A 24,925-nucleotide genomic window follows, 5' to 3' on the forward strand; every position below is an offset into this window, starting at 1 on the left:
TGGATGAACAGCACATAGTCAATAAAGTCAAGACAGGCTTCACATTCTTGACTTCTGTGCCTTAGTTTAGATAGCAGCGTCTTCCATCTTTGCATCCCTTACTGGTCATGAGACATCTGAAGAAGCAGGAGTTGGGTTCTGGGGCCTGGGAACCTAAACTCAGTTTTGACCCTGTCAGCAAGGTGGAACTCAGTCCAGAGATGGCCGAACTCAGGAAACTACCTCCTAACAATGCATGAAGATGGCATAAGAAACATCTTGACTTGTACAATTAGTGTGTGTTAATTTAAAATGGTGGATGGATAACAGGATACAAATATATTGTATAAAGGTATGAAATTTTCAAAGAATATTAAAAAAAAAAAAAGAAAAAAGGGCATGTGTAAGGTTCTAGGTTCAATTGCCGGGAAAAGAAAAAAATAACAGCACCATGAACTCAGAACCCAGAACTGTCTCTGACCTTAGGGCCAACTTTGAAGCAGAGAAATCTTCCCTCTTAATATAGTTTCCAAGGCTTCCAAGCTCTCTCTAAACAAATCACAATTTTTTTAAATTGTAGCTCCTTTGAATCCTCAGAAGCATAGGTGGGCAGCCTCTAGGATGGAGGTGTGTCCTGCCTCGGTGCAGTTCTATTTGACTCTCAGACCCCATAACACCTTGGTTGAGATCAGCTACCCTTGCTGTCAAAAATGACTAGGGCCCTGATGAGAGTAACAGTGGCTGTGCAGGGCTTGAGAGTCAGGGGCTCCAGGCCTCAGCTAATGAGAACAACTTTGGCTTCAGTGCCTGCCAACAACACCGCTCCTCCCACGTCTGCCTTGCTTCCACCCGATCCTCAAGGAGGCACAAGAACAGGCAGATTTTCTCTTGCTATCTTGGACACACTCAGGTCTAGATACAGGTTCCCGGGCAGAAACAAAGTCCTAGTGCTAAAAAATCTGGCACACACAGACCAATAGCCCCAGCCCGGGACCAAAAATGAGCATTTTTTCCCAATCAGCACTATTGCATTTAGTGGCCCTTGGACCAAGTCTCACTACAACTCTCTGACAAAGGAGAAGGGAGAGTTTGCTTTCAAGGACAGGAAAGGCAGGGAACCATTAGAAGGCTTGAAATAGTGCCAGAAGGCTAATCCTAAAACTCCAGAGACTCCTGGGGGCTGTTGAAGGTGGAGAGGAATAGGAGGGCTTCCTTAGATGGAAGCTGTAAGCTTTCAAGAGAAAAAAACTAACAAGTCTATTCAAGGTCACTGTTGCATACAGATCAGAGTTAGCACCCCCCCAAAAAAAATTTTTTTTATTAAAATGGCTCTAAGCTCTTTTGCTCTCCAGGGTGTCGTTAGGGACCCAGAAATCTGAGTTTTAAAACATGCTTCCCCAAGAACCGCCCACCCCCAGGCTTGAGAATCACTGAGTGGGTAGGGGCTGTTTTAAACAGTTGTTCCCCCACCTGCATCAATTAAGCTAAAGCTGTTGGGAAGTACTTGACTCACTACTCGGGGCTCGTCCCACCCAATCCCCTAGGACCAAGAAGCTATAAGACCGGAAATAGGAGCGCTTCCAAAGCAACTTGAAACTAGGTGGAAGACTAGGAGAGTCCCAGCCATTCCCACGTCAGCATCCTTGTGGGCTATAAGAGCGGCGGGCGGAGTGGAGCCTGCCGGGAGCTGTAGTACTCAAGGCGCCTGTGCGCCTGCGCCTTGGGCAGTTGCCGGTGAGCTTGGGAGAGCCGTGGGCGCAGAGGCGGTGAGTCCCGGAGCGGACAGAGGGCGTGGCTGTCCCTGGGGCGCGGGCGCGGGTAGCGGGGCTCTTTTTGCTGGCTGGGGCCACGCAAACTGGCAAATTTCATTTGTGCCCTGGGTACCAGGCCCCAGGAGCAACGAGGAGCGGCGGGCCCCTATTCGTTCAGGGACCCCGCCGCCACTCCCTGCGACCTGGCCAGGCCTTGCTGGGAGTCCACGATGGCTGGGAGTGCCCATCTGGGTGGTCGGACATTGTCATCCAAAAGCTCTTGGACACCACGTCCCTAACACTGGCATGGGGTTTTAAAACAGCTTTTAGGCTTTTCAGGGACATGTCACTCCTGCTGTTTCCCCAAGTGCCCTCTTTTCTTAACGGGTGCCTTACGGGTAGGCCCTGTGAGGGTGGATTCAGAGGCCAGCTTTGGTGGGAGGGGGCGAACACTGTGCTTTGATGAAGTGAAGTTTTTACTATGTAGGGCCCAGGAAAGAAACCTAGAGAATCACTTCCCTGGTAGACGTGGTGGAGGGTTTTGGGTCAGCCAGAAGAAGCTTCTCTAGCCAGCTGTGAGACTGGAGAAGATTAACTAGTGGGTCCACAGCCAAAAGACTGCAGATTCTTGGATGTTCTCCAGCAACGGTTACATGCCTGGGCTCAGGAAACTAGAAGCTTCCTAGGAAGGAGTCTTGACCAGCAATAAACTTCACTTGCGCTCTCGCCTCGAGCCAGGCAGGCTGCTATTCACGTTCTGTGCCATTTGATCCTCGAAGGATATTTTTTTATGAACTTGATGCTATCGTTACATGCTTGTTGTAGGCAGAGGCATTTGGGCGTGAGGATTGCACAGCAAATTATGCCTAAATACATCTGGCACAGAAGGACAGGTTACTGTTATAGTAATGGGTGATATGAAGTTAGTTTCAGTCCAGTTGACAGAGTGGAAAGAGGTTCAGGACTCTTTTTCTTGAATCGTCTTAAAAAACCTTAAAGAGGACAGGTATAAGAGTTGTCTCAGCAATTGGGGGTGCATATGCATATTCAGGTCCTGACCCCTGTATAGACATGTTTGTTTATAACCAACCCTCTGACCTCAAGAGATTGCACTAAAAATCTCTTGACACTTTCAGTTCTTTCAGAAGTATTATCTTATCCCTCCTACATTTCTTTCGAAATCTCCATATAGAAAAATAAAATTAATGGAATTAGAGTAGGAATGGAATTATATTAAATCAGTGGGACCTTATGAAAAGGTGGAGTTCTTACCTGTCTCTGTAAGATTTTAGAGAAGTGCTTTGGCTAATGCTATTTACCGAGCCCCTTACATTTATCTGGCATATCTGAGGAAGCAAATGGAGCTTTTGGTTAAACTTACAATACCATATGGTGTCATTGTCTTATAGAATAGTGCTTTCTAGAATTTAGAGGCTATGTGGGTTTCCTGGAGATTTTGTAAATATTTGAAATGTATCTATAATTGATTGTGCCTATAAATGTTCTTCTGGGAAGTAAGTCCCCAGCTTTGATCTGATTCTCGAAACCACCAGAAAGACTGTGAGGTGCTCCTTAAGTCTCTGTGGGAGAAAAGCAAGCACGCTGAGTTAAGGGCGGTGAGTATGCCATGTTGTAACCTTTGCTTTCTCTCCTTTTCATGTTTTCCTGTCTTCAGCTGTAAGTGGCTCCCCCAGATTATTACAGAGAGGAAAAACCTGGAATCTGAGACATAGACCCCAGATAAACTGTAAACTTCTAGAAGAGGTGATGGCTGTGGCCCTGGGCTGTGCAATCCAGGCCTCCCTGAATCAGGGCTCTGTGCTGCAAGAGTATGATACAGACTGTGAAGTTTTTCGACAGCGTTTCAGGCAGTTCCAGTACACAGAAGCTGCTGGGCCTCATGAAGCATTCAACAAACTCTGGGAGCTTTGCTGTCAGTGGCTGAAGCCAAAGATGCGTTCTAAGGAACAAATCCTGGAACTGCTTGTGCTAGAGCAATTCCTAACTATTCTGCCCACAGAAATAGAGACCTGGGTGAGGGAACACTGCCCAGACAATAGAGAAAGAGTTGTGTCACTCATTGAAGACTTACAAAGAGAGCTTGAGATACCAGAACCACAGGTGAGAAAACAAATGTGGGGGTCTCTGTTCTTAGGGGAACAAAAAGAGGTGCCCAGGCTGTTGGGTCTGTATCCAACATTTGGATTCTGATTCCACAGCCCCAAGACTTCATCAGAGACTTTTTCCAGTGATCTCTTCTGCTGGAATCAGCATATGGCTCTGAGGTTCTCCAGTGTATCCACATCTAGAAATGTCAGACAGTTACCAGTGCTTGGCTCTATGGCTTGCTTACCAGTTCCTGCCACAGTGTGATTGACTGTGACCTCTGGGTTTCTAGTCATGTCTACTTTCTAAATGAATTGCTTTTCAAAACAGAAGGAGGAGGAGAGGAAAGAGTTAAGTGTGGCCCGCACATTCTAAACTATTATTTGGTTTTTTCCAGAGTGATCTGGCTGGCACTGAGTCAAGTAGAATCTAGAAAGAATACAAAGGAAGGCAGTATAGTTTAGTTTCAACTGATACACATTTTCTACAGCATGTCTGCTCTTCACTTCAGGGGAAGACATCATGAAGTGGTCACACGCCAGCCCCTCTGCTTTCAATTACAGTGTTGGGAGAGGCAGGAATTCTGACCAGAGTTCCAGGACTTTGAGCAGTGTTGTCCCCGATGATGTGATTTTACAAAGTAGCCAAAAAAAAAAAAGAGTCTTGGTAAAGGGGAATAAATTCTGTGGGTTTTCTCTGATTTGTGCAAAAGTGATAAAATATGCAAAAGTTACTTAGTTTCTTCCCAATCAGCAGGGTGAATATTCTTTGTATATTCTGCAATAAGCACATCGTCCCACACCTCCCACTTCCCCACCCTGCAAATCAAGTTGCTGCAAGAATAGGCACATCCTCTCCCACTGAGGCCAGACAAGGCTGTCCATTTAGGGGTTCGTGCTACGTTCTTTTCATCTCCATGAAGCTTTGAAGGAGTTTCACGTTTGGGAGAGTGTACGAAGAGCTCTGCATTGTAAATGATGTGCCTGTCTCTGGCCCATTACATTCCAGTAGTACTGCCTGCCAGCATATTGCCTTCCATTCAGAACTACCTTTTGGAAGCTTCTATTCAGGGAGGGCATAGGTGAGCCCAGGGCAAGCTGAACGCAGAGCAGTCTTCCCATAAGGAAGTAGCAAGAGCTTCCACCTGACATGGCTTGGAGCTTGGGTTTGCTGGAGCTGTTGACTTCAGCACAAGTAGTGGCTTGCATAGGAAGTCACTGAAAGTCTGTGCATCTCAAGGGCAGTATGATTGAGTAGTTGCCTTTAGCTTCCTTGGTTTGGAAAAATATGCCATTTTTGTCTTTGGGAGATCTAGGCATTGCATATCTCAGGAGTTGTAAGCCATCCCTGGCACTTGAGTGCTTACAATGTAGCCAGTGCAGCTGGAATTAGCTGTGAGTGTGAACTGCATACTCCCTGTAGAGACTTTGTACAGAGGAAGGAGCAGGTGGAATAATTTGCTAGTAATTATTTGTTGGTAATATTCTGCAATAAGCACATCCTAGTAGAGTCAACAGGCCTGTTTTGTTGTTGGTTGTTTGGTTAGTTGTTCTGGTTTTGTTTTTCTTTCATTAAATTTATTTATTCATATTACAGCACACAGTATCAGCACTTCCTCTCCTCCCAGTAACCTGTCATGTAAGTCCTCCCCCCCATTCCCCTTAGAAGAAGAAGCCCCTCTCTGGGTGTCAACCCCCCACTCCCATCGTCCCACACCTCCCACTTCCCCACCCTGCACATCATAGGCACATCCTCTCCCACTGAGGCCAGACAAGGCTGTCCATTTAGGCGTACAGGATCCACAGGCAGGCAGGCAACAGGCTCAGGGACGGCCCCTGCTCCAGTTGTTGGGGAACCCACATGAAGACCAAGTTGCTCATCTGCTACCTATGTGCAGGAGCCTAGGTCTATCTCTTTGGTTGATGATTCAATCTCTGGGAGTTCCCAAGGGCCAAAAGTTAGTCTTTTGTGGAGTCCATGTTCTCTTCAGATTCCTCAGACTTTTCTCTCAAATCTTTTTTTTAAAGATTTATTTATTATTATATGTAAGTATACTGTAGCTGTCTTTAGATATACCAGAAGAGGGCACCAGATTTCATTACAGATGATTGTGAGCCACCATATGGTTGCTGGGATTTGAACTCAGGACCTTCGGGAGAACAGTCAGTGCTCTTACCTGCTCAGCCATCTCACCAGTCTTTTTTTTTTTTTTTAAGATTTATTAATTATTATATGTGAGTACACTGTAGCTGTCTTCAGACACACCAGAAGAGGGCACCAGATTTCATTACAGATGATTGTGAGCCACCATATGGTTGCTGGGATTTGAACTCAGGACCTTCGGGAGAACAGTCAGTGCTCTTACCTGCTGAGCCATCTCACCAGTCCTACTCTCAACTCTTTTAGAAGATTCCCTGAGCTCCATCTACTGTTTGGCTTCAGGTCTCTGCATCTCTTTCCATTGGATGCTAGGTGGAGCCTCTCAGGAGACAGCCCATGCTAGACCATGGCTACACACCATGGAGACAGCCATGCTAGACTCCTGTCTGTAAGCATAACAGAGTATCAGTATTAGTGTGAGGGACTGGTGCTTGCCCATGGGATGGGTCTCAAGTTGGGGTAGTCATTAGTTAGCCATTCCCTCAGTCTCTGCTCCATCTTTGTCCCTGCATATCTCATAGACAGAAACACAGTTTGGGTCAAAGGATTTGTGGGTGGGTTTCTGTCCTTATCTCTCCACCAGGAGTCCTGCCTGGCTACAGGAAGTGGCCACTTCAGGATCCATATCCCCCACTGCTAGCAATCCCATCTAGTCTTCCACTTAAACCCTCTAGGGCCTACCCCTAGCTCAGGTCTCTGGTACATCTAGGGATTGTCCCCACCCTCAACCAATCTCCTTTCCCTCTCCCCTGCTCTCCCTACATATGATCTCCCCTCCCTTCCCTGCTCCCCTCCCCATCCCCTCTTCCAACCTGTTCCCTCCTTCCATCAACCTCCAATATCTATTTATTTCCTCTTCTGAGAAAGATTCAACCTTCCTCCCTTGTGTTCTTGTTTTTTGGCTTCTTTGGGTCTGCTAATTATCCTCTACTTTATGGCTACTATCTGCTTATCAGTGAGTACATACCATGACTGTCCTTTTGTTACTGGGTTACCTCACTCAGCATGATATTTTCTAGTTCCATCCATTTGTCTGCGAAATTCATAATGTTCTTGTTTTTAATAGCTGATATCTCTCATTGTGTAGATATACCACATTTCCTGTATTCACTCTTCAGTTGAAGGGCATCTAGGTTGTTTCCAGTTTCTGGCTATTACAAATAAAGCTGCTATGAACATAGTTGAGCATGTGTCCTTGTGGGATAGTGGAGCATCTTTTGGGTATATGCCCAGGAGTGGTGCAGGTGAGACTTGAGGTAGAACTATTCCCAATCTTCTGAGAAACTACCAAATTGATTTCCAGAGTGGTTGTACAAGTCAGCAATCCCACCAGCAGTGGAGGAGTGCTCCCTTTGCTCCACAACCTCACCAGCATGAGCTGTCCTTTAAGTTTTTAATCTTAGCCATTCTGATGAGTGTAAAGTGGAATCTTAAGTCATTTTGATTTGCATTTCCATGATAACTAAAAACGTTGAACATTTCTTTTTATTTTACTTTATTTTTTATTATTTTTGTTTTTTTACACTTAGGTCGTTAACCTCCTCCTGGTCGCCCTCCCACAGTTCCTCATTCTATTCCTCCTCCCCACCCCTCTCCAAGAGAATGTCCCCATCCCCCACCCCACCACACCTTCCCATTCCCTGGGGCCTCCAGTCTCTTGAGGATTAGGTACAGCTTCTCTGACTGATTCCAGACCAGGCAATCCTCTGCTGTACATGTATCAGGGGTCTCATATTAGCTGGTGTATGCTGCCTGGTTGGTGGCTCAGTGTCTGAGAGATCGCAGGGGTCCAGGTTAATTGAGATTGCTGGTTTTCCTATGGGGGTGCCCTCCTCCTCAGCTTCTTCCAGCTTTTCCCTAATTCCATCACAGAGGTACCCAACTTCAGCCCATTGGTTGGCTGTAAGTATCTGTGTATGCTTCAGTCAACTGCTTGTTAGGCTTCTCTGAGGCTAGCCATGTCTTTAAGTGCTTCTTGGCCATTTGGGACTCCTCTGTTGAGAATTCTCTGTTTAGCTCTGTACCCCATTTTTTAATTGGGTTATTTGGATTTTCTGAGTTCTTTATATATTTTTGATATTAGTCCTCTTTCAAATATTTCCCATTCTGTAGATTGCCATTTTGTCCTGATGACAGTATCCTTTGCCTTACAGAAGCTTTTTAGTTTCATGAAGTCCCATTTATCAACTGTTGCTCTTAGAGCCCGGGCCACTGGTGTTCTGTTTGGGAAGTTGTCTCCTGTACTGATGAGTTCAAGGCTATTCCCCACTTTCTGTTCTAGTACACTAAGTGTGTCTGGTTTTATGAGTTCTTTGTTCCATTTGGACTTAAATTTTGTATGTGGTGATAAATATGGATCTATTTGCATTCTTCTATATGCAGACCAGTTAGACCAGCATCATTTGTTGAAAATGCTCTCCCTTTTCCACTGGATGGTTTGACTCCTTTGTCAAAAATCAATTTTCCATAGGTATGTGGATTTACTTCTGGGTCTTCGATTCAGTTCCATTGATTCACCTGTCTGTTTCTATACCAATACCGTGCAGCTATGCAGAGGAAGGACCGGGTGGAATAACTTGTTAGTAATTATTTGTTGGTTACTATTGAAAGCCTGGTACTTTGTCCATCCTAGTATAGGCAACACAGCTGTTTTGTTGTGGGTTTGGTTGGTTAGTTGGTGGTGGTGGTTTTTGTTTGTTTGTTTGTTTAATGCATTGCCTACTGGAGCCCCTGGGAGCTTGAAAGCTCATGGTGCCTCATACTTGTTGGTGAGGAATGTCTGACTTAGAGACTAGCCTTCCTTCTAGTGAAGTCTTGACTTTGAAGTGATGTGTTTTGGCCTCTCTCTCAGATTGACATGGATGACATGCTCTTGGAAGAACTGGCACCAGTTGGAACAGTACCCATGCCACCCAACTTGCACCTGGAGGAACCTGCACTCCAGGTGATGGAACCTGTTCAGGAGCCTCCGGTGCCAGATGCCTGGATCCCACAAGCTGGACCCCAGGATCTGAACTACAGTGCTGATGGTGAATGCCAGTCCTTTCTGGACCCTGGTAAGGCAAGGGCTTTCTTTTTAGTTAGGTGTTTCTGTGTGAGAGCCAAAGAGCTCAGGGGTTTTCAGTTTGGGTTAGAAATATGAATCCTCCAATGCCTCTGGATCACTGACCTAACGAGGTAGAGGACTGAGAACATGAGAACACCTGGGACTGAAGCACCTTGACTAGAATATCCTGAGGAACTGGTTATAATGATGGTCTTGCCCAAGGGGATTTTCACCAAGGATGTGACTTGGGAAAGCCTCTCATGGGAGTTCAGACCCTCCAGTAATGAAACAGTTGTCCACCAAATTTTGAGCCTCGGATGTGAGACCCAAAGAAACATTTGCCTTTAAGGTATAAAAAGCCCATTCAAGTAGAATACTTTGCAATATGCTCTCCTTTGATCTTTAAAATGAGCCAGGCATTTATAGGGGGTGAAAAAAAGTCCATGTACTAGAATCCCACACGAGTGTTTCTAGATGTGTTGAGAGCCTCTGCATCAACTTAATCCAGATAAGTGCTACCCAAACTGGTGTTTGAAGCCAGCTGGCTCTGCCAGCAAGGAGTTAGGGCCAATAGAGAGAGGCAGCTGAACCCTGGGGCCTGCATGCCTTTGTGCTTCCCTTCCTTGTGGGGTTCTGTCACATCATTATCCGTGTTCTCTGCCCCATCTCTCCCCTTGCCTCCCATGAAAGATTTGGCCCAAGTGTGGCCAGAACCAATTTTCTCATGAGCACAGCTTCAGTATGTTAGCACTTGGACTAAACTGTAGGATCCTGAGACAACAAAAGAGAGCCAGAAAATGGACATTGCTGAGACTAACCAGAGTTACAAAATGGAATGCCTGATGCATGAACAACTAACACAGAGCTGAGGCCCAGAATTCCTTCTTACAACATCGTATGTATGAATTTGGCTGACATTAGGAGAACCAGTGAGGAGCCAGGACAGACACTGGGGATTTGTTGTTACACAAAGCAGAAAAGTAGCCTTAGTCATCCTGGAACTCAAAGTCTGGTAGGCAGTTGACAAATTCCATATACCATATGTTCCATATACCAAATTCCATATATCATAATGGTACATGTAGGAGAGTCAACTTCCCCCAGCCAAGAGGTGAGCAGACATTGGTGTGTGTAGCACTTATCTGGATTAGGCTGGTGCAGGAGGTCTCACAGAATTATAGAAACACTACTCCAGTTTGTGACTGTTCTACAGTGACATTTGTTCACCCCATGAGTGACTAGATCCTTTTGAAGAATCGCAAGAGTGCATGATGCAAAGTATTCTTCTTGAATGGGGCTTGCTATGCCATAAAAGGAACCAGAAACACCATATCCAGAAGCTCTAGGGGCAAAAAGAATGCAGTGTGGAGGGCCAACGGGAGCAGAGGAGTCAAGGTGGTGATCACTGAGAGGAAGAAGCAAGTCCAAAAAACTATGTAGCATGTGTGGAACAGGATCTGATGACTGGGTGGGTGTTGTGTAACGAACAAGGTGAAGGGTGCTGCCTAAGCGTCTGCTGTACAGAACCCAGACGAAGACTACCTCATAGGTCAGGGTAAGCTGAGCTTTGACCACAGGAATTTGTAGAGCTTATGTATTTTCAGAATTGATTTTATTATTTATTTGAGACAGGGTCTCACTATTCAGCTCTGTGTCATCTAGCACTCACTTTGTAGTCCAGAGTGGCCTCGAACTCACAGAGATCTGCCTGCCCCTGCCTCCTGAGTGCTGAGATCACAGTTATGCAGCACTACACTAGGCCAGAATATTTTTAAATGATGGCAAGAAAGAAAAATTCCATACTTTTGCATATGTGTTAAAGCAATACTATATAATGTTGCCATTTATTTTCTAGTCTTTGTATTACCTTAATTTTATATTCTTATAAGAAATCTAAATTTTTGTGCATGTATATTTACACTTAATTTTAGAATGTGGCCATCTTACTCAATTATAAATCCATATTACTCATTCTGATTTGCATGTGATTTCTTTCTGGTCTTAATATTGTAGGAAAATAATCACCAAGCAACGGTATTGATATTACTATTCATGTCCATTTTCATACTTTACTCTCTAAAGCACATTGCCATTCAGTGCATTTAAAAAAATAGATATAATGTATTAATGAATCAAGTAACAATAAAACTCAGAAAAAAATTATCCTGTTTAAAATTATATAAAATGCCTTACAAAGTGATGCAAGACTTATTATCCCATTATTTATTTAAAATTTACTTAAAGTTTTGCTTTTTTTTAATATTTAAAGTTTTGCTTTTTAAAAAAAAATGAAAGCATCTTAGTAATATATGATAGATATATTAGAAATTGGGTGAAAAATCATAAGATAATGGCTGAGAAAATAAATGTAAAAATCATACAAGAAATCAGTTGAGTCTACCTTAAAGTGTAGAATATATACCTTGTCAGTAAAAAAAAAAAAAAAAACTTTGGGGAGATATATGTATATATATATGCCCAGCTATAATAATGATACCTCATATAGAAGTAGAGCCTTTGGGCTGGAGAGATGGCTCAGTGGTTAAGAGCACTGACTGCTCTTCCAAAGGTCCTGAGTTCAAATCCCAGCAACCACATGGTGGCTCACAACCATCTGTAACGTGATCTGATGCCCTCTTCTGGTGTGTCTGAAGACAGCTACAGTGTACTCACATAGATTAAATGAACATAGGATGAGAATGGCATTCCTCAAGTACCTTCTTTCTTTGTTTTAAAGATTTCTTTATTATTATATGTAAGTACACTGTAGCTGTCTTCAGACACTTTTTCTTCTTTCTCTGGCCCCACTCACTCCGGCCCAAAGATTTGTTTATTATTATATGTGAGTACACTGTCGCTCTCTTCAGACACTTCAGAAGAGGGCATCAGATCTCATTACAAATGGTTGTGAGCCACCATGTGGTTGCTGGGATTTGAATTCAGGACCTTTGGAAAAGCAGTCAGTGCTCTTAACCACTGAGCCATTTCTCCAGCCCAAAGTACCTTCTTTCTTAAACTTTATTTGTTTATCTCTCATCCATTCTACTATATGATTTTTTTCACATCACATTCCACAATTATAAATCACCTCTGAAGTTTAACAGATTAATGGAGAAAATGAAGAGGGGCGTGCTTTTAAAAACAATACAATTCCTACAAGTTGGGAATTTCAAGTTTACAAGGTTTCTGGCTTGGTGTCTGAGAGCTGGCAGAACCGTCAATTCCTTGCTAAGGGGACCTCTTCATATGTTTGTCCTCATGACAGGCAGGAGGATTCCCTCATAGGAAGACTTGTGCCAGTAATGTTGTTAGTAACCTGGCCACATGCCATCACTTGTGCACTATTCTCATTAGAACAAGGTCACAGATCCAACCCACACTTAAAAGGGGAAAAAACCTCACTTGATGGAAAGAAGAATGGAAAATACTTCAAGAGCTTATTTTAAACCAAGTATTCACCCATTCATTCTTGAATTTAAAAATTGTATCAGTTTTCAACAATAATTTACCAGGCATTTACTTGGGTGTGGTTAGCGAGGTTTAAGCACATGATTTCATGAAGAGCCTAAGAGTACAAAGGCCTGTTCATCGCATTGAATGTTCTTACGTTTCCTGAAACTCAGGTGACCAAAGCCCCATAGGTTTATTGTTGAATGTCTGTTCTCAAGAAAGGACTACATGTATATTGTGTCCATTCTTGTTGGTTTTACTAAGGTTTAGAATCAGTTGGTTCACTGTGAGGGATTATGTTAAGTCTGAAGACAGTTTGGAGAACACTGCTATATTAATGATACTACATTTGGTGATGCCTTAACCTGAGATGTGGTTCTGTTTACTTAGACTTTTCTCAGATAGTTTGAACAGTGTTTTATAGTTTTCAAAGTACAAGTTTTATACTGAGCTTATTAAATTTACTCTTAAATTATTTTGGTCTTATTAACATTATTAATGGAATTATCTTATTCACTGTATTTTGGATTGTCCTTTGAAAATATATAGAATTATTTTGGGGTTTTTTTTGTGTGTGTGTGTGTATTGGCCATGTAGGCTACAAACATACTTAGCTTGTTTATTATGATAGAATATTTAGGGTTTTATATATATAAACCTATGTCTTTACGGAAGGTAATAATTTTATATCATATGCTTTAGTCTAAATGCCTTTATTGGTTTTGTTGTGTAGTTTCCCTGGCTAGAGCCTTCACAGCAATATTGAATAGAAGTAGTGAGTATCTTGTCCTGTTCCTGGTCTCAGGAAAAATGTATTTGTTCTTCCATCATTTCTTTGGTATTAGCTGTGGGTCTTTCATAGATATCATAGTTTTTATAATTTAGGTAGCAATGTTTTGAATTATGTCTTATTAATAGATTGCTCTTTAACTCACTATAAAAAGATACCCTTTGGTATCATTTTTGTTTTCATATCTATGTTGTCTAGGTGTTTTATGAATATTGCTTATAAAATATCCCCTATTCCAGCACTTGGAGGCAGAGGCAGGTGGATCTCTATGGGTTAGAATCCAGTCTGCTCTACAGAGTGAGTTCCAGGACAGCCAGGGCTACACAGAGAAACCCTGTCTCGAAAAACAAAAGAGAAGGGCTGGAGAGATGGCTCAGTGTTTAATAGCACTGACTGCTCTTCTGAAGGTCCTGAGTTCAAATCCCAGCAACAACATGGTGGCTCACAACCATCTGTAAGGAAATCTGATGGTGTCTATAAAGACAGCTACAGTGTACTCACATATAATAAATAAATCTTTAAAAAGAAAACAAAAGAGACAAGCCATACAAATAGGAATACAAACCTCGAGTTAGAACTTTGCCTTTGCATTGAATTGTTTGGTCCACTCATACTTAGTGTTCTTTGGAGTAGACGGTTGGAATTACATATGCTGCTTTCATCTTCGATGTCACGTGACTCTTTCATTCCTCCCTCTCACTGCTTTCTTTCATGTTAGGTGAATATGTACAGTGTAAGATCCTACTTGCTTTAATGAGCATTCACTGCCTCTAAGTTAATTCCTCACTATAGTTTACTATTCTGCTTTAAATATTCATGTCATTGAAATACAGACACATTAGTCCTATATAGAACTATATTCTTTACATCTGGTATTATATTCCAATCATTATATCAAATATTTTATAAGCCCCACAATACATGCTATAATTATTACTATACATAGTTTTAAGAATTTTAAAGAAACTAAAAGGAGAAAGGAAAAAACATTATAGCTTTTGTTTTTGAACATTTTTTGTTTTTATTTCTTTAGATGGGTTTGAGCAGGCAACTCCAGACATTTCTTAGGCCCCTCCTCATACATGCTATTATTGATAACTAGATTGCCTTTCTAACTGGCACCATGCTTGTTTTCTTAAATCTTTGAGAGAAAAGAAACAGAGCCTTTGATTTATAATGTCTCTCCTGATCATATGGCTACTTTTATTTGCGCTATTTTTTCCTGTGGCTTTAAGTTCCCATCTTGGAGCCTCTCACTCACATTCTGAAGAACAACCTTGCTATCTTTAAAACTATATAACTGTTTTCAGGCAGGTTGGCTAGCAGTGAATTCTGTTTTATTTCTCTTTATTGTGTATTCATTTCTGATTACAGACAGATGTATTGACTGTAGAGTTCTTCGTTGACAGTTTTCATTTTTCTTTACGCACTTGGACTGTGTTATCCCACTGCATTTTAGTCTCCCTTGCTTCTAATGAGAACTGAAACTTTCAACTCAAACTAAATTGGTATGATTAAATCTCTAACTATTTTGGAGTTTGATGTTTTACTAAATTTACTCTCTACTCACTTTAAAATTTTTATTATATTCATTTATTTATATGTATATGTGTAAATATTCCTGGACCTATCACATGTATCCTGGAAGTTAGATCTGGCTTGGCAGTAAGGGCTTTTACCTACTGAGCCCTTAGACCAGCCCTGGGGTGGCCAGGGCTACAAAGAGAAATCCTGTCTCAGGAAATCAATATGTATGAATAATATGCATGTGAACAGAAAAATATGTACATATTGGAATGTGGACTGTAGCCCAGAGTGACCTGGTACTCACTATGTAGCTTATATTGGCTTCTAACAGAGAGCAATCTTCTGCCTCAGATTCTCAGGTACTGCAGTTACAGTCAGGAATGCCCACACCTGGTTAGTAATTTTTCTTTCATACTTTTAAAAGTATCTGTTAAGTGGATTTGTCCAGTTATTGATTGCATTACTTAGTCTTTTGTTGCTTCTTTTTTCCCTTTTGTTTTCTTAGTTCTTTATATACACACTGGATAGTATTCATCTCAGATGAATAGCAGAGATTTTTTTTACGCATTTTCTAAACTATTAAATTACTCTGTTGTTTCTATTCTGTTCACAAGGGTTGTTTTTTTCACATGATAGGATTGATGCCATTGGCCCATTCTATTCTTCAAGATATTGGAGTCCTTTATAGAAATATTTTACTGATACCTATACCAGGAAGTATTTACCATACTTTCTTCTAGTAGTTTAAAGGAGTTGGATTTAACATTAAGGTCTTTGATTTTTTTTTTTTTTTTTTTTTTGAGATGGTTTCTCTGGGAGCTCTTCCAACCCTCTGATGTTGTCCTTATTTAGGACTGTTTTGACTGTTTTATTTATTGTACTTCTAGATGAACATTTTGGGGGTCGATTTCTAGTTCTGTGAAAATGTAATTTGAATTTTGAAGACTACAATTAATCAGAAGGCCACTTTGGGTAACAGTGCCATTTTTTTATAATTTTATGCCAAATTGTAAATGCAGGAAGTCCCTACATAGAATATACTAGTCTTCTAGTATATTCCTCAGTTTCCTTCATACATGTTTTATGGTTTACATTATAGACATATTTTACTTTTTTCATTAGGTTTAGTCCTAGATACTTAAAAATATTTTATTTTTATTTTTAACTATTTGTGCATTGGAGTGCATGACTCTGGTGCCCCCAGAGGCCAGAAGAAGGCCTCATATTCCCCGACCTAGAATTATGAGCATCTGTCTGCTGCCAGATAGCAATGCCATCTCTCCAGCCCCTAGCCCTACTATTTTTTGATGGTAATAGTTGATGGCACTGTTTTATGTTGTTCAAAGCCACTGGCTCTTGTTTGTCTTGTTTGTTGACTTTGTATCCTGCCGCTTTGCTGAAATTGTATCAAATCTTAGATTCTTCTATCTTTGGGTTTTAAATATATGAACATAGCTGGAAATGGGGCACTTCGGCTTCATCCTTTTCTGCTTCTTTAACTTTAATGTCTTCCTCTTCCTCTTGCTGTATCTGAAGAGTAATGAGAAAGGACAGAGCACAGAGCTTTCAGTGGTCTGGGGTAAGTCTTTGCCAGTACAGATGATTGGTGCTTACTCCAACACTTTACAGATTGGTTTGTGGGGTTTATTGTGGGTTTCTGGAGACAAAACAAAATAATAATAATGTAGATATATTTGAATTCTGAGGCAGTTCAGATAAGACCTTAAGATGGCTTTCCAATACTGTACCATAACCATACAGTGGGAAATTGAATTTTCCCCAATGCCAGTGTGCTATGCAAGTTTCATGGTTCACATCTAGGCTGCACTTCAATGACTTTTTCTTTTTTCTTTTGTTTGTGAGCCTGGCCTTTAACAGCTGAGCCATCTCTTCAGCCCAACTTTTTCTAAAAGTTTTTTTGTTTTTCGTTTTTTGAGACAAGGTTTCTCTGTGTAGCCCTGGCTGTCCTGGAACTCACTCTATAGACCAGGCTGGCCTCGAACTCAGAAATCTGCCTGCCTCTGCCTCCCAAGTGCTGGGATTAAAGGCGTGCACCACCACTGCCCGGCTCTAAACATGTTTTTTTTTTTTTTACCATCCCAATTGCTCCTCCCTCCCAGTCAACCCTCACAGAGTCCCTTCGCTCTCCCCTTCCCTTTCCCCTTCTCCTCTGAGAAGGTGGGGCCCCCTGGATAACCCCCCTCATACATCATCTTCATCTTCACAGGGTTAGGCACATCCTCTCCCACTGGGGACAGACAGAGAAGCCCTTTGGGGGAACATTTACCATAGACAAGCAAAAGCTTTAGGGAGATTTTATGCTCTAGTTATTGGGAGACTCACATGAAAACCTAGCTGCACTGCATCTGCTACATATCTACAGGGAGGCCTAGGTCCAGCCTATGTGTGCTCTTTGGTTCGTGGTTCAGTCTCTGAGAGTCCCAAGGGTCCAAGTTAGTTGACTCTGTTGGTCTTCCTGTGGCGTTCTTATCGTCTCTAGGACCCTCAGTCCTTTCCCCAACTCTTCTATATGACTTTTTGAGGTTCCTTCCACTGTTTTTGGCTGTGGGTCTCTGCATCTGTTTCAGTCAGCTGCTGGGTAGAACCTCTCAGAGGACAGCCATGCTAGCCTGTCTGCAAACATAACAGAGTATCATTAATAGTGTCAGGGATTGGTGCTTGCCCATGGGGTGGGTCTCAGGTTGCACTGGTTACTGGTTGGCCATTCCTTTAGTCTCTGCTCTTTGTCTCTGCATTTGTGTAGACAGGATACATTTTGGGTTGAAAGCTTTGTGGGTGGGTTGGTGTCCTCATTCCTCTACTGAGGTTCCTGCCTGGCTACAGGAGCGACCTTTTCAGGTTTCATATCCCCACTGCTATGCTTCTCAGCTCAGGTCATCCCCATAGACTCCACGGAGCCCCCCTCCCCCATCCCAGGCTTCTGGTACTTCCTAGAGAGTCTCCCCATTTCTCACCCAGCAGCTGTATTTTTGAGCTGTGCTCTTGCATACTCCTGAAGCCTGTTTTCTGAGTTTCTCCTTTTCTTTGCTTCAGTCCTTACTCTCTGCTGTGCCATTACCATGTACAAGGGTGTTCTTTCTGGTCCTCTGTTCTACTCTCCAGAAGGATCTATATTTTCTCACATCTCTGTCTTTTCACAACTAACATCAGTGCCTTCCTGCCACCAGCTATGACAAAGGGTAGTTAGTTCCTCTCTAGCTGTGTCAATCCTATCCCCAGGAAAGGTCAATAATTATTGGGTGGTTATAATCTGCCATCTCGGAGTGGTCTCTATCAGTCTTGTATAGCGCAGGGTTTTAATCTCATCCAACTTTTAGTTTGTGCCCAATGTTTCCTCCCTACAGCTTCCTTTTGCACTGTGACGCTCAGATTTATGTGATCTACTCCATATTACCCCTCACCTCATCTTAACTTTGAAATCTAAACAAAAATGAAATAGTAAACTGTGACATATATTTTTCTTCTTTTTGAGGCAGGGTCTCACTCTGTAACCAAGTTTGGGGTGGAATTTGCAACTGCCCTATCTCAGTGTAGAATTACAGTATGCAACATCACACCCAGCACAGAAATCCATATGACTTCTATCTTTTCATTTCTTAGTCTTAAAATTGAAATATATGGCCTTTTGTTAAACAAGGAATTTTGATTTCTACTGTCTTAATCTGAAATACAATTTTTCTTTGAATTAATATTTACTTGCGAGTGCCATTTTAATAGTTCTAATATCTGACCCATTTGTTATCTCAGGTTGACCATTCCAGACCATATCTTACTATACAGTAGAATATGTGACCAACAATGAGGATAGAGAGGAAGAGGCAGAAAAAAATAAGAAGGCTGGATATGGAGGGAAAGCAAGTCATGGAAATGACGTGATTATACTTAGGGTGTCAGACAGAAACACACCTGACGGTTAATTTGTGTTATTTTTTAAATGCCCTATCTGGACTTCTGCTGATACATAAAGATTACTTTTTGCTGCTGCGAATTAAGTTCAATAAAATGAAATTGTTTCTAAGAAGGATCAAGTGAACTTATTCCAGTAAACAATTTTCTAACACCTATGTTTACATCACTGTTCTTTGACACATGTTTATACTATTCTTCAACATGTATGTTTACGCTAGTGTTCTTTGACATGTATGTTTACACTAGTCTTTGACGTGTATGTTTACACTACTGTGCTTTGACATATATGTTTATCCCACTCTTGTATGATTTGTATCTTTACAACACTCTCCTTGATATGTTTATACCACTCTTCTTTGATACATATGTTTAGACCAGTCTTCTTTAAGCAGTCAATAGCAGTATTTCCCAGTTTTTAGTATACCAACATTTTATACAGCTTTGCTCCATGTTTTAGCTCTAGCATAAATAAGTGTTGTGTTGCAATAAATACAGAACTAACTTAGTGCATTGCTCCAGCACATTGATTCACTCACCTGAAAATGCAGAAGGATGGCCTTCTCCATGGCTGTTTTGTTATCATTAAGAAATGACTCTTTAAGTGACTGCAGATGCAGGAACAGTAATGAGGAGGAAGGAGGCATGTGTTCATGCAATTAGCCTTGACTCTAGAAAATCCCTTGGGGAAGCACCTTGTCATGCTTCTTCCCTATTGCTTCTGTGACCAGGTTATCAGTTACCAAAGCTTGACATGAACTTCCCATTGGATCATAGAGAAGAGCCGTGGGTAAAAGACTTAGAGGATCCCAAAGACATGAAACAGTTACTTGATTCCAAGATTGGTAAGTAATGATTCATGTCTATTCTTGGGACGGTGGGGAAGAGTCAACAGGAACCAAGAGCGAAGCTCAGAGCTGTGCTCAGGAGCCTCTCCTCTCACTCCTGAGCACCTTCCCTTCCCTACCCCCACACAGTGACATCTTCCCTCCTCCCACACAGTGACATCTTCCCTACCCCACACAGTGACATCTTCCCTCCCCCACACACAGTGACATCTTCCCTCCTCCCACACACAGTGACATCTTCCCTACCCCCACACAGTGACATCTTCCCTCCCCCACACACAGTGACATCTTCCCTACCCCACACAGTGACATCTTCCCTCCTCCCACACACAGTGACATCTTCCCTCCTCCCACACACAGTGACATCTTCCCTCCTCCCACACACAGTGACATCTTCCCTCCTCCCACACACAGTGACATCTTCCCTCCTCCCACACACAGTGACATCTTCCCTACCCCCACACAGTGACATCTTCCCTCCCCCACACACAGTGACATCTTCCCTACCCCACACAGTGACATCTTCCCTCCTCCCACACACAGTGATATCTTCCCTACCCCACACAGTGACATCTTCCCTCCTCCCACACAGTGACATCTTCCCTCCCCCACACACAGTGACATCTTCCCTCCTCCCACACACAGTGACATCTTCCCTCCCCCACACACAGTGACATCTTCCCTCCTCCCACACAGTGACATCTTCCCTACCCCCACACAGTGACATCTTCCCTCCCCCACACACAGTGACATCTTCCCTACCCCACACAGTGACATCTTCCCTCCTCCCACACACAGTGACATCTTCCCTACCCCCACACAGTGACATCTTCCCTCCCCCACACACAGTGACATCTTCCCTCCTCCCACACACAGTGACATCTTCCCTACCCCCACACAGTGACATCTTCCCTCCCCCACACACAGTGACATCTTCCCTACCCCACACAGTGACATCTTCCCTCCTCCCACACACAGTGACATCTTCCCTACCCCCACACAGTGACATCTTCCCTCCCCCACACACAGTGACATCTTCCCTCCTCCCACACACAGTGACATCTTCCCTACCCCCACACAGTGACATCTTCCCTCCCCCACACACAGTGACATCTTCCCTCCTCCCACACACAGTGACATCTTCCCTCCTCCCACACACAGTGACATCTTCCCTACCCCCACACAGTGACATCTTCCCTCCCCCACACACAGTGACATCTTCCCTCCTCCCACACGGTGACATCTTCCCTACCCCACACAGTGACATCTTCCCTCCTCCCACAGGGTGACATCTTCCCTCCTCCCACACAGTGACATCTTCCCTCCTCCCACACACAGTGACATCTTCCCCCCTCCCACAGGGTGACATCTTCCCTACCCCACACAGTGACATCTTCCCTACCCCACACAGTGACATCTTCCCTCCTCCCACAGGGTGACATCTTCCCTCCTCCCACACAGTGATATCTTCCCTCCTCCCACACAGTGACATCTTCCCTCCACCCACAGGGTGACATCTTCCCTACCCCACATCTTCCCTCCTCCCACACAGTGACATCTTCCCTCCTCCCACACAGTGACATCTTCCCTCCTCCCACACAGTGACATCTTCCCTCCTCCCACACAGTGACATCTTCCCTACCCCACACAGTGACATCTTCCCTCCTCCCACAGGGTGACATCTTCCCTCCTCCCACACAGTGACATCTTCCCTCCCCCCACACAGTGACATCTTCCCTCCCCCCCACAGTGACATCTTCCCTCTCCCCACACAGTGACATCTTCCCTCCTCCCACACAGTGACATCTTCCCTCCCCCCACACAGTGACATCTTCCCTCCCCCCCACAGTGACATCTTCCCTCTCCCCACACAGTGACATCTTCCCTACCCCACATAGTGACATCTTCCTTACCCCCACACAGTGACATCTTCCCTCCCCCACACAGTGACATCTTCCCTATCCCCACACACAGTGATATCTTCAGTTTCCATTTCTTCCCAGGTTTTGAGGTGGGAATAGAAAATGAAGACGATACTTCAAAACAGAAAAAACTGGAAAATTTGTACCCATTTGTTGTAACTTTAGAAGGGAATGCTCTCCATGGTCCCATTCTGCAGAAAGACTATGTGCAGTTAGAAAATCAGTGGGAAACATCCCCCGAGGATTTACAGACAGATTTAACAAAACTTGTAGATCCTCAGAACCCCACTCCAGGAGAGACACCTGAGAGCCCCAACCTGGAAGAACCTCTCAACCCGAAGCCTCCAAAGAAAAAGAGTCCTGGGGACAAACCTCACCGATGTCCCCAGTGTGGCAAATGTTTCGCTCGGAAGTCACAACTTACTGGGCACCAGCGAATTCATTCAGGAGAGGAACCTCACAAATGCCCCGAATGTGGAAAAAGGTTCCTGCGTAGCTCTGACCTTTACAGGCACCAACGGCTTCACACAGGAGAGAGACCCTATGAATGCACTGTATGTAAAAAGCGATTCACTAGGCGCTCACACCTTCTCGGGCACCAGAGAACCCATTCTGAAGAAGAAACATATAAATGTCTTGAGTGTGGAAAAACCTTTTGTCATGGATCGAGTCTTAAAAGACATCTAAAGACTCATACAGGTGAAAAGCCTCACAGATGTCATAATTGCGGGAAAAGTTTTAGTCGCCTGACGGCACTTACTTTACACCAGAGAACACACACAGAAGAGAGACCTTTTAAATGTAGTTATTGTGGGAAGAGCTTTAGACAGAGACCAAGCCTTGTAATTCATCTAAGAATCCATACAGGGGAAAAGCCATACAAGTGCACTCAATGTTCTAAAAGTTTCAGGCAGAGAGCGGGGCTCATTATGCACCAGGTAACACACTTTAGAGGACTTCTTTAAGAACTGCTAACTTCCTGGAACAGTTTCTATCTACCTTAACACTAGCTCAGAAACAGTGTAGGCTGCAGTAGCTGTTTGTCTTAGAAGCCTTTTGTCTGAACATAAGTGCAGCTTTGAGGGGTGCTATTTTCAAAAACCATCTTTCAAGGTAGATGAGTTCTAGAGTGTCCACTTATTCTCGCAGTTTCTCTGAATTTAATATCTTCTGTCTTTTTGTGTTTAATTGCAGTGGAAATGTTTGCTTCCAAGGCAACCATGATAAGCATAAGCACAAAGCATATAAACGGTGGCAGTCGCTTATAGGTAGGACCGATCAATGGATGAGTACTGGTGTCGGTGACAATCCTACCACACTTGTTTTCCTGTGTAATTATGAAAGTAGCAGTAGATAGATGTGCCTCAAGTGGTAAGAAATGAGGCAATGAATTTTGTCAACACATTAAAAAATTGTGTCGGGGGATTAGGTGAAGAGGATGTCACTGGCCTAAGGAACAGGCTTGTTCCCATTTACAGTTTTATGCTTAGAGAAGTTGGGATGTTAAGTTTGGAATTTTGTGGAGTTTGCTGGTCGACTTAGTTGGCTGTCTGTGGTGGTGATGGTGACTAGAGTGGAGTGTTCTCTTTATAACTGTATGCTAGGTCTAGCAGAAGTAACTTGCAGTTGATGTTGTACAAGTAGAATCTGACTGTATTTAGATGGACTGAAGAACAAGTCTGCATGGATTTTCATTCTGCTTCGGGATTCTCTCCAGTTTATTTCAGTGCTTTTAAAATTTTATCCATTCTCTAAGTCAGTGTTTTTCTAAGTATGTGTCATAGAATACTTTGTTCTGCAAGATGTTCTGCAAATAATTTTGGGAATTGCTTCTAGCTGTTTGTCCTTCCTAGAATCCTGGTGCTCATGAGCATGTGAGGCCCCTGGGCAGGTCTTTGTTTAGAAAGGAAGCACCTCTTGCAGCTCAATGCTTTCCAAACTTATTTGACCCTAGAACAGTTTTCATGTACACATAGTAATAACTTGCAGTAGAATTCTGCAAGTATCCCTTGGGAAACACTGCCTTAACCCAGTATATCTATAGCTAGCAGTGTAGACCTGTTGCTCTAAACCTAGTTATTTCTAGTTTCAATGATTTTATGAAAAAAATATTTGAAGATTTACATATTTTGTATTATACACATATCATTTCAAAGACGTTAAAATCACTAATTCACAAAATTTATGGGTTACTTAGTGATTTGTAGCCTCTGAGTTTTAATTATATGTAGACACACACATTTTAAGGAGGTGAAGATCAGTAATTCACTTAATTTATGAATTATGTAGTGATTCTTAACCTTTTTGAATTTTACTTATAGTCTCACACACAAACACACATACACACACACACACACACACACACAGAGTTGATACTTATGTAAGTGTTCTTGTGTAATCATAGTAACAACTCAAATCTCATAGTAAGGGAGAAAATCTCATTATCAATTAAAACTGTTGACACGTGAAAATCCTCGTTGAGCTTAGTCCTTGTTATTAGATACAAGAAATGGGACATTCAAGTATATTCCCTTTATGAAGATACACAGTCATCTGTAAAGTAGAACTAAGGAAGTTCTTGGGAGTGATCTATAAGTATTTGGCGGGTATGTATTATGTGCCTAACTTGTCCTGTCCTAGTCTTAATGGAAAGTAGTAACAAAACATAATTCATATGTAAGGCTCATAAAGAGTTTATAATATCTCTACTTAAACAAGAGTTGGGAAACAAATGGAGACCAATACAAGAGAGAGCTTGTGACGAAGTGCCAAATCATAGAAAGTGCCAGAGCCAGGATGTGTCTTTTTTTCTTGGCATCCGGGTCCCTGTATGATGCTGCTAATAATTCTGGGATTAAAATTAGACCCCAGTAATATGGGAGGAGTCTGAATGTAGAGATTAAAAATACAGAATGTAATAGCTTCTCTTTCTCTCTTGTGGAATTGCATTCAAACCAGAACAGTGCCTTAGGATGGATGTGCCCAACTGCTCTGTATTTATACACGATTTTAATAAAGTGAAAATGTATATACGCTCTTTCTGATTCTCTTGCATTAAATAATTATTTGGACAAATTAGAGCTACTTCCCTAATCATGGCAACAAGCACCCCAATAGACATCTATGTGGCCACCCCAAGTTGGAATCACTCTTCAGACTGCAACCCTAGTAGTGTGGGAAGACATTACTCTAGCTTTTCACAAGGTCATCTTTAGCTAGCCTGACCTGATTAGTGGCAAGCATAATATGAACTGTATCCCTCCCCTCTTCTATATCATGAGTACATTTATACAGGGTAGAAAACAGCTTTTGTTGTTGTTGTGTTGTTGTTCTGAGACAGGTTTTCTCTATATAGCCCTGGCTGTCCTGGAACTCACTCTGTAGACCAGGCTGGCCTCGAACTCAGAACTCTGCCTGCC

General features: G+C 42.7%; 1 protein-coding gene across 1 annotated transcript; it reads left to right on the top strand.

The window, feature by feature from the left end:
* The first annotated feature begins 1,708 nt into the window (after nt 1-1,708).
* On the top strand, nt 1,709-24,523 carry Znf449 (zinc finger protein 449). The gene is made up of 5 exons (XM_052171585.1): nt 1,709-1,745; nt 3,406-3,851; nt 8,848-9,052; nt 19,468-19,581; nt 21,588-24,523. The coding sequence occupies exons 2-5, from the start codon at nt 3,498-3,500 to the stop codon at nt 22,469-22,471; spliced, it is 1,557 nt and encodes a 518-aa protein (XP_052027545.1). The 5' UTR covers nt 1,709-1,745; nt 3,406-3,497; the 3' UTR covers nt 22,472-24,523.
* Nucleotides 24,524-24,925: the final 402 nt, after the last annotated feature.

This window comes from Apodemus sylvaticus, chromosome X (assembly GCF_947179515.1).
Source record: "Apodemus sylvaticus chromosome X, mApoSyl1.1, whole genome shotgun sequence".
Taxonomy (NCBI): Eukaryota; Metazoa; Chordata; class Mammalia; order Rodentia; family Muridae; genus Apodemus; species Apodemus sylvaticus.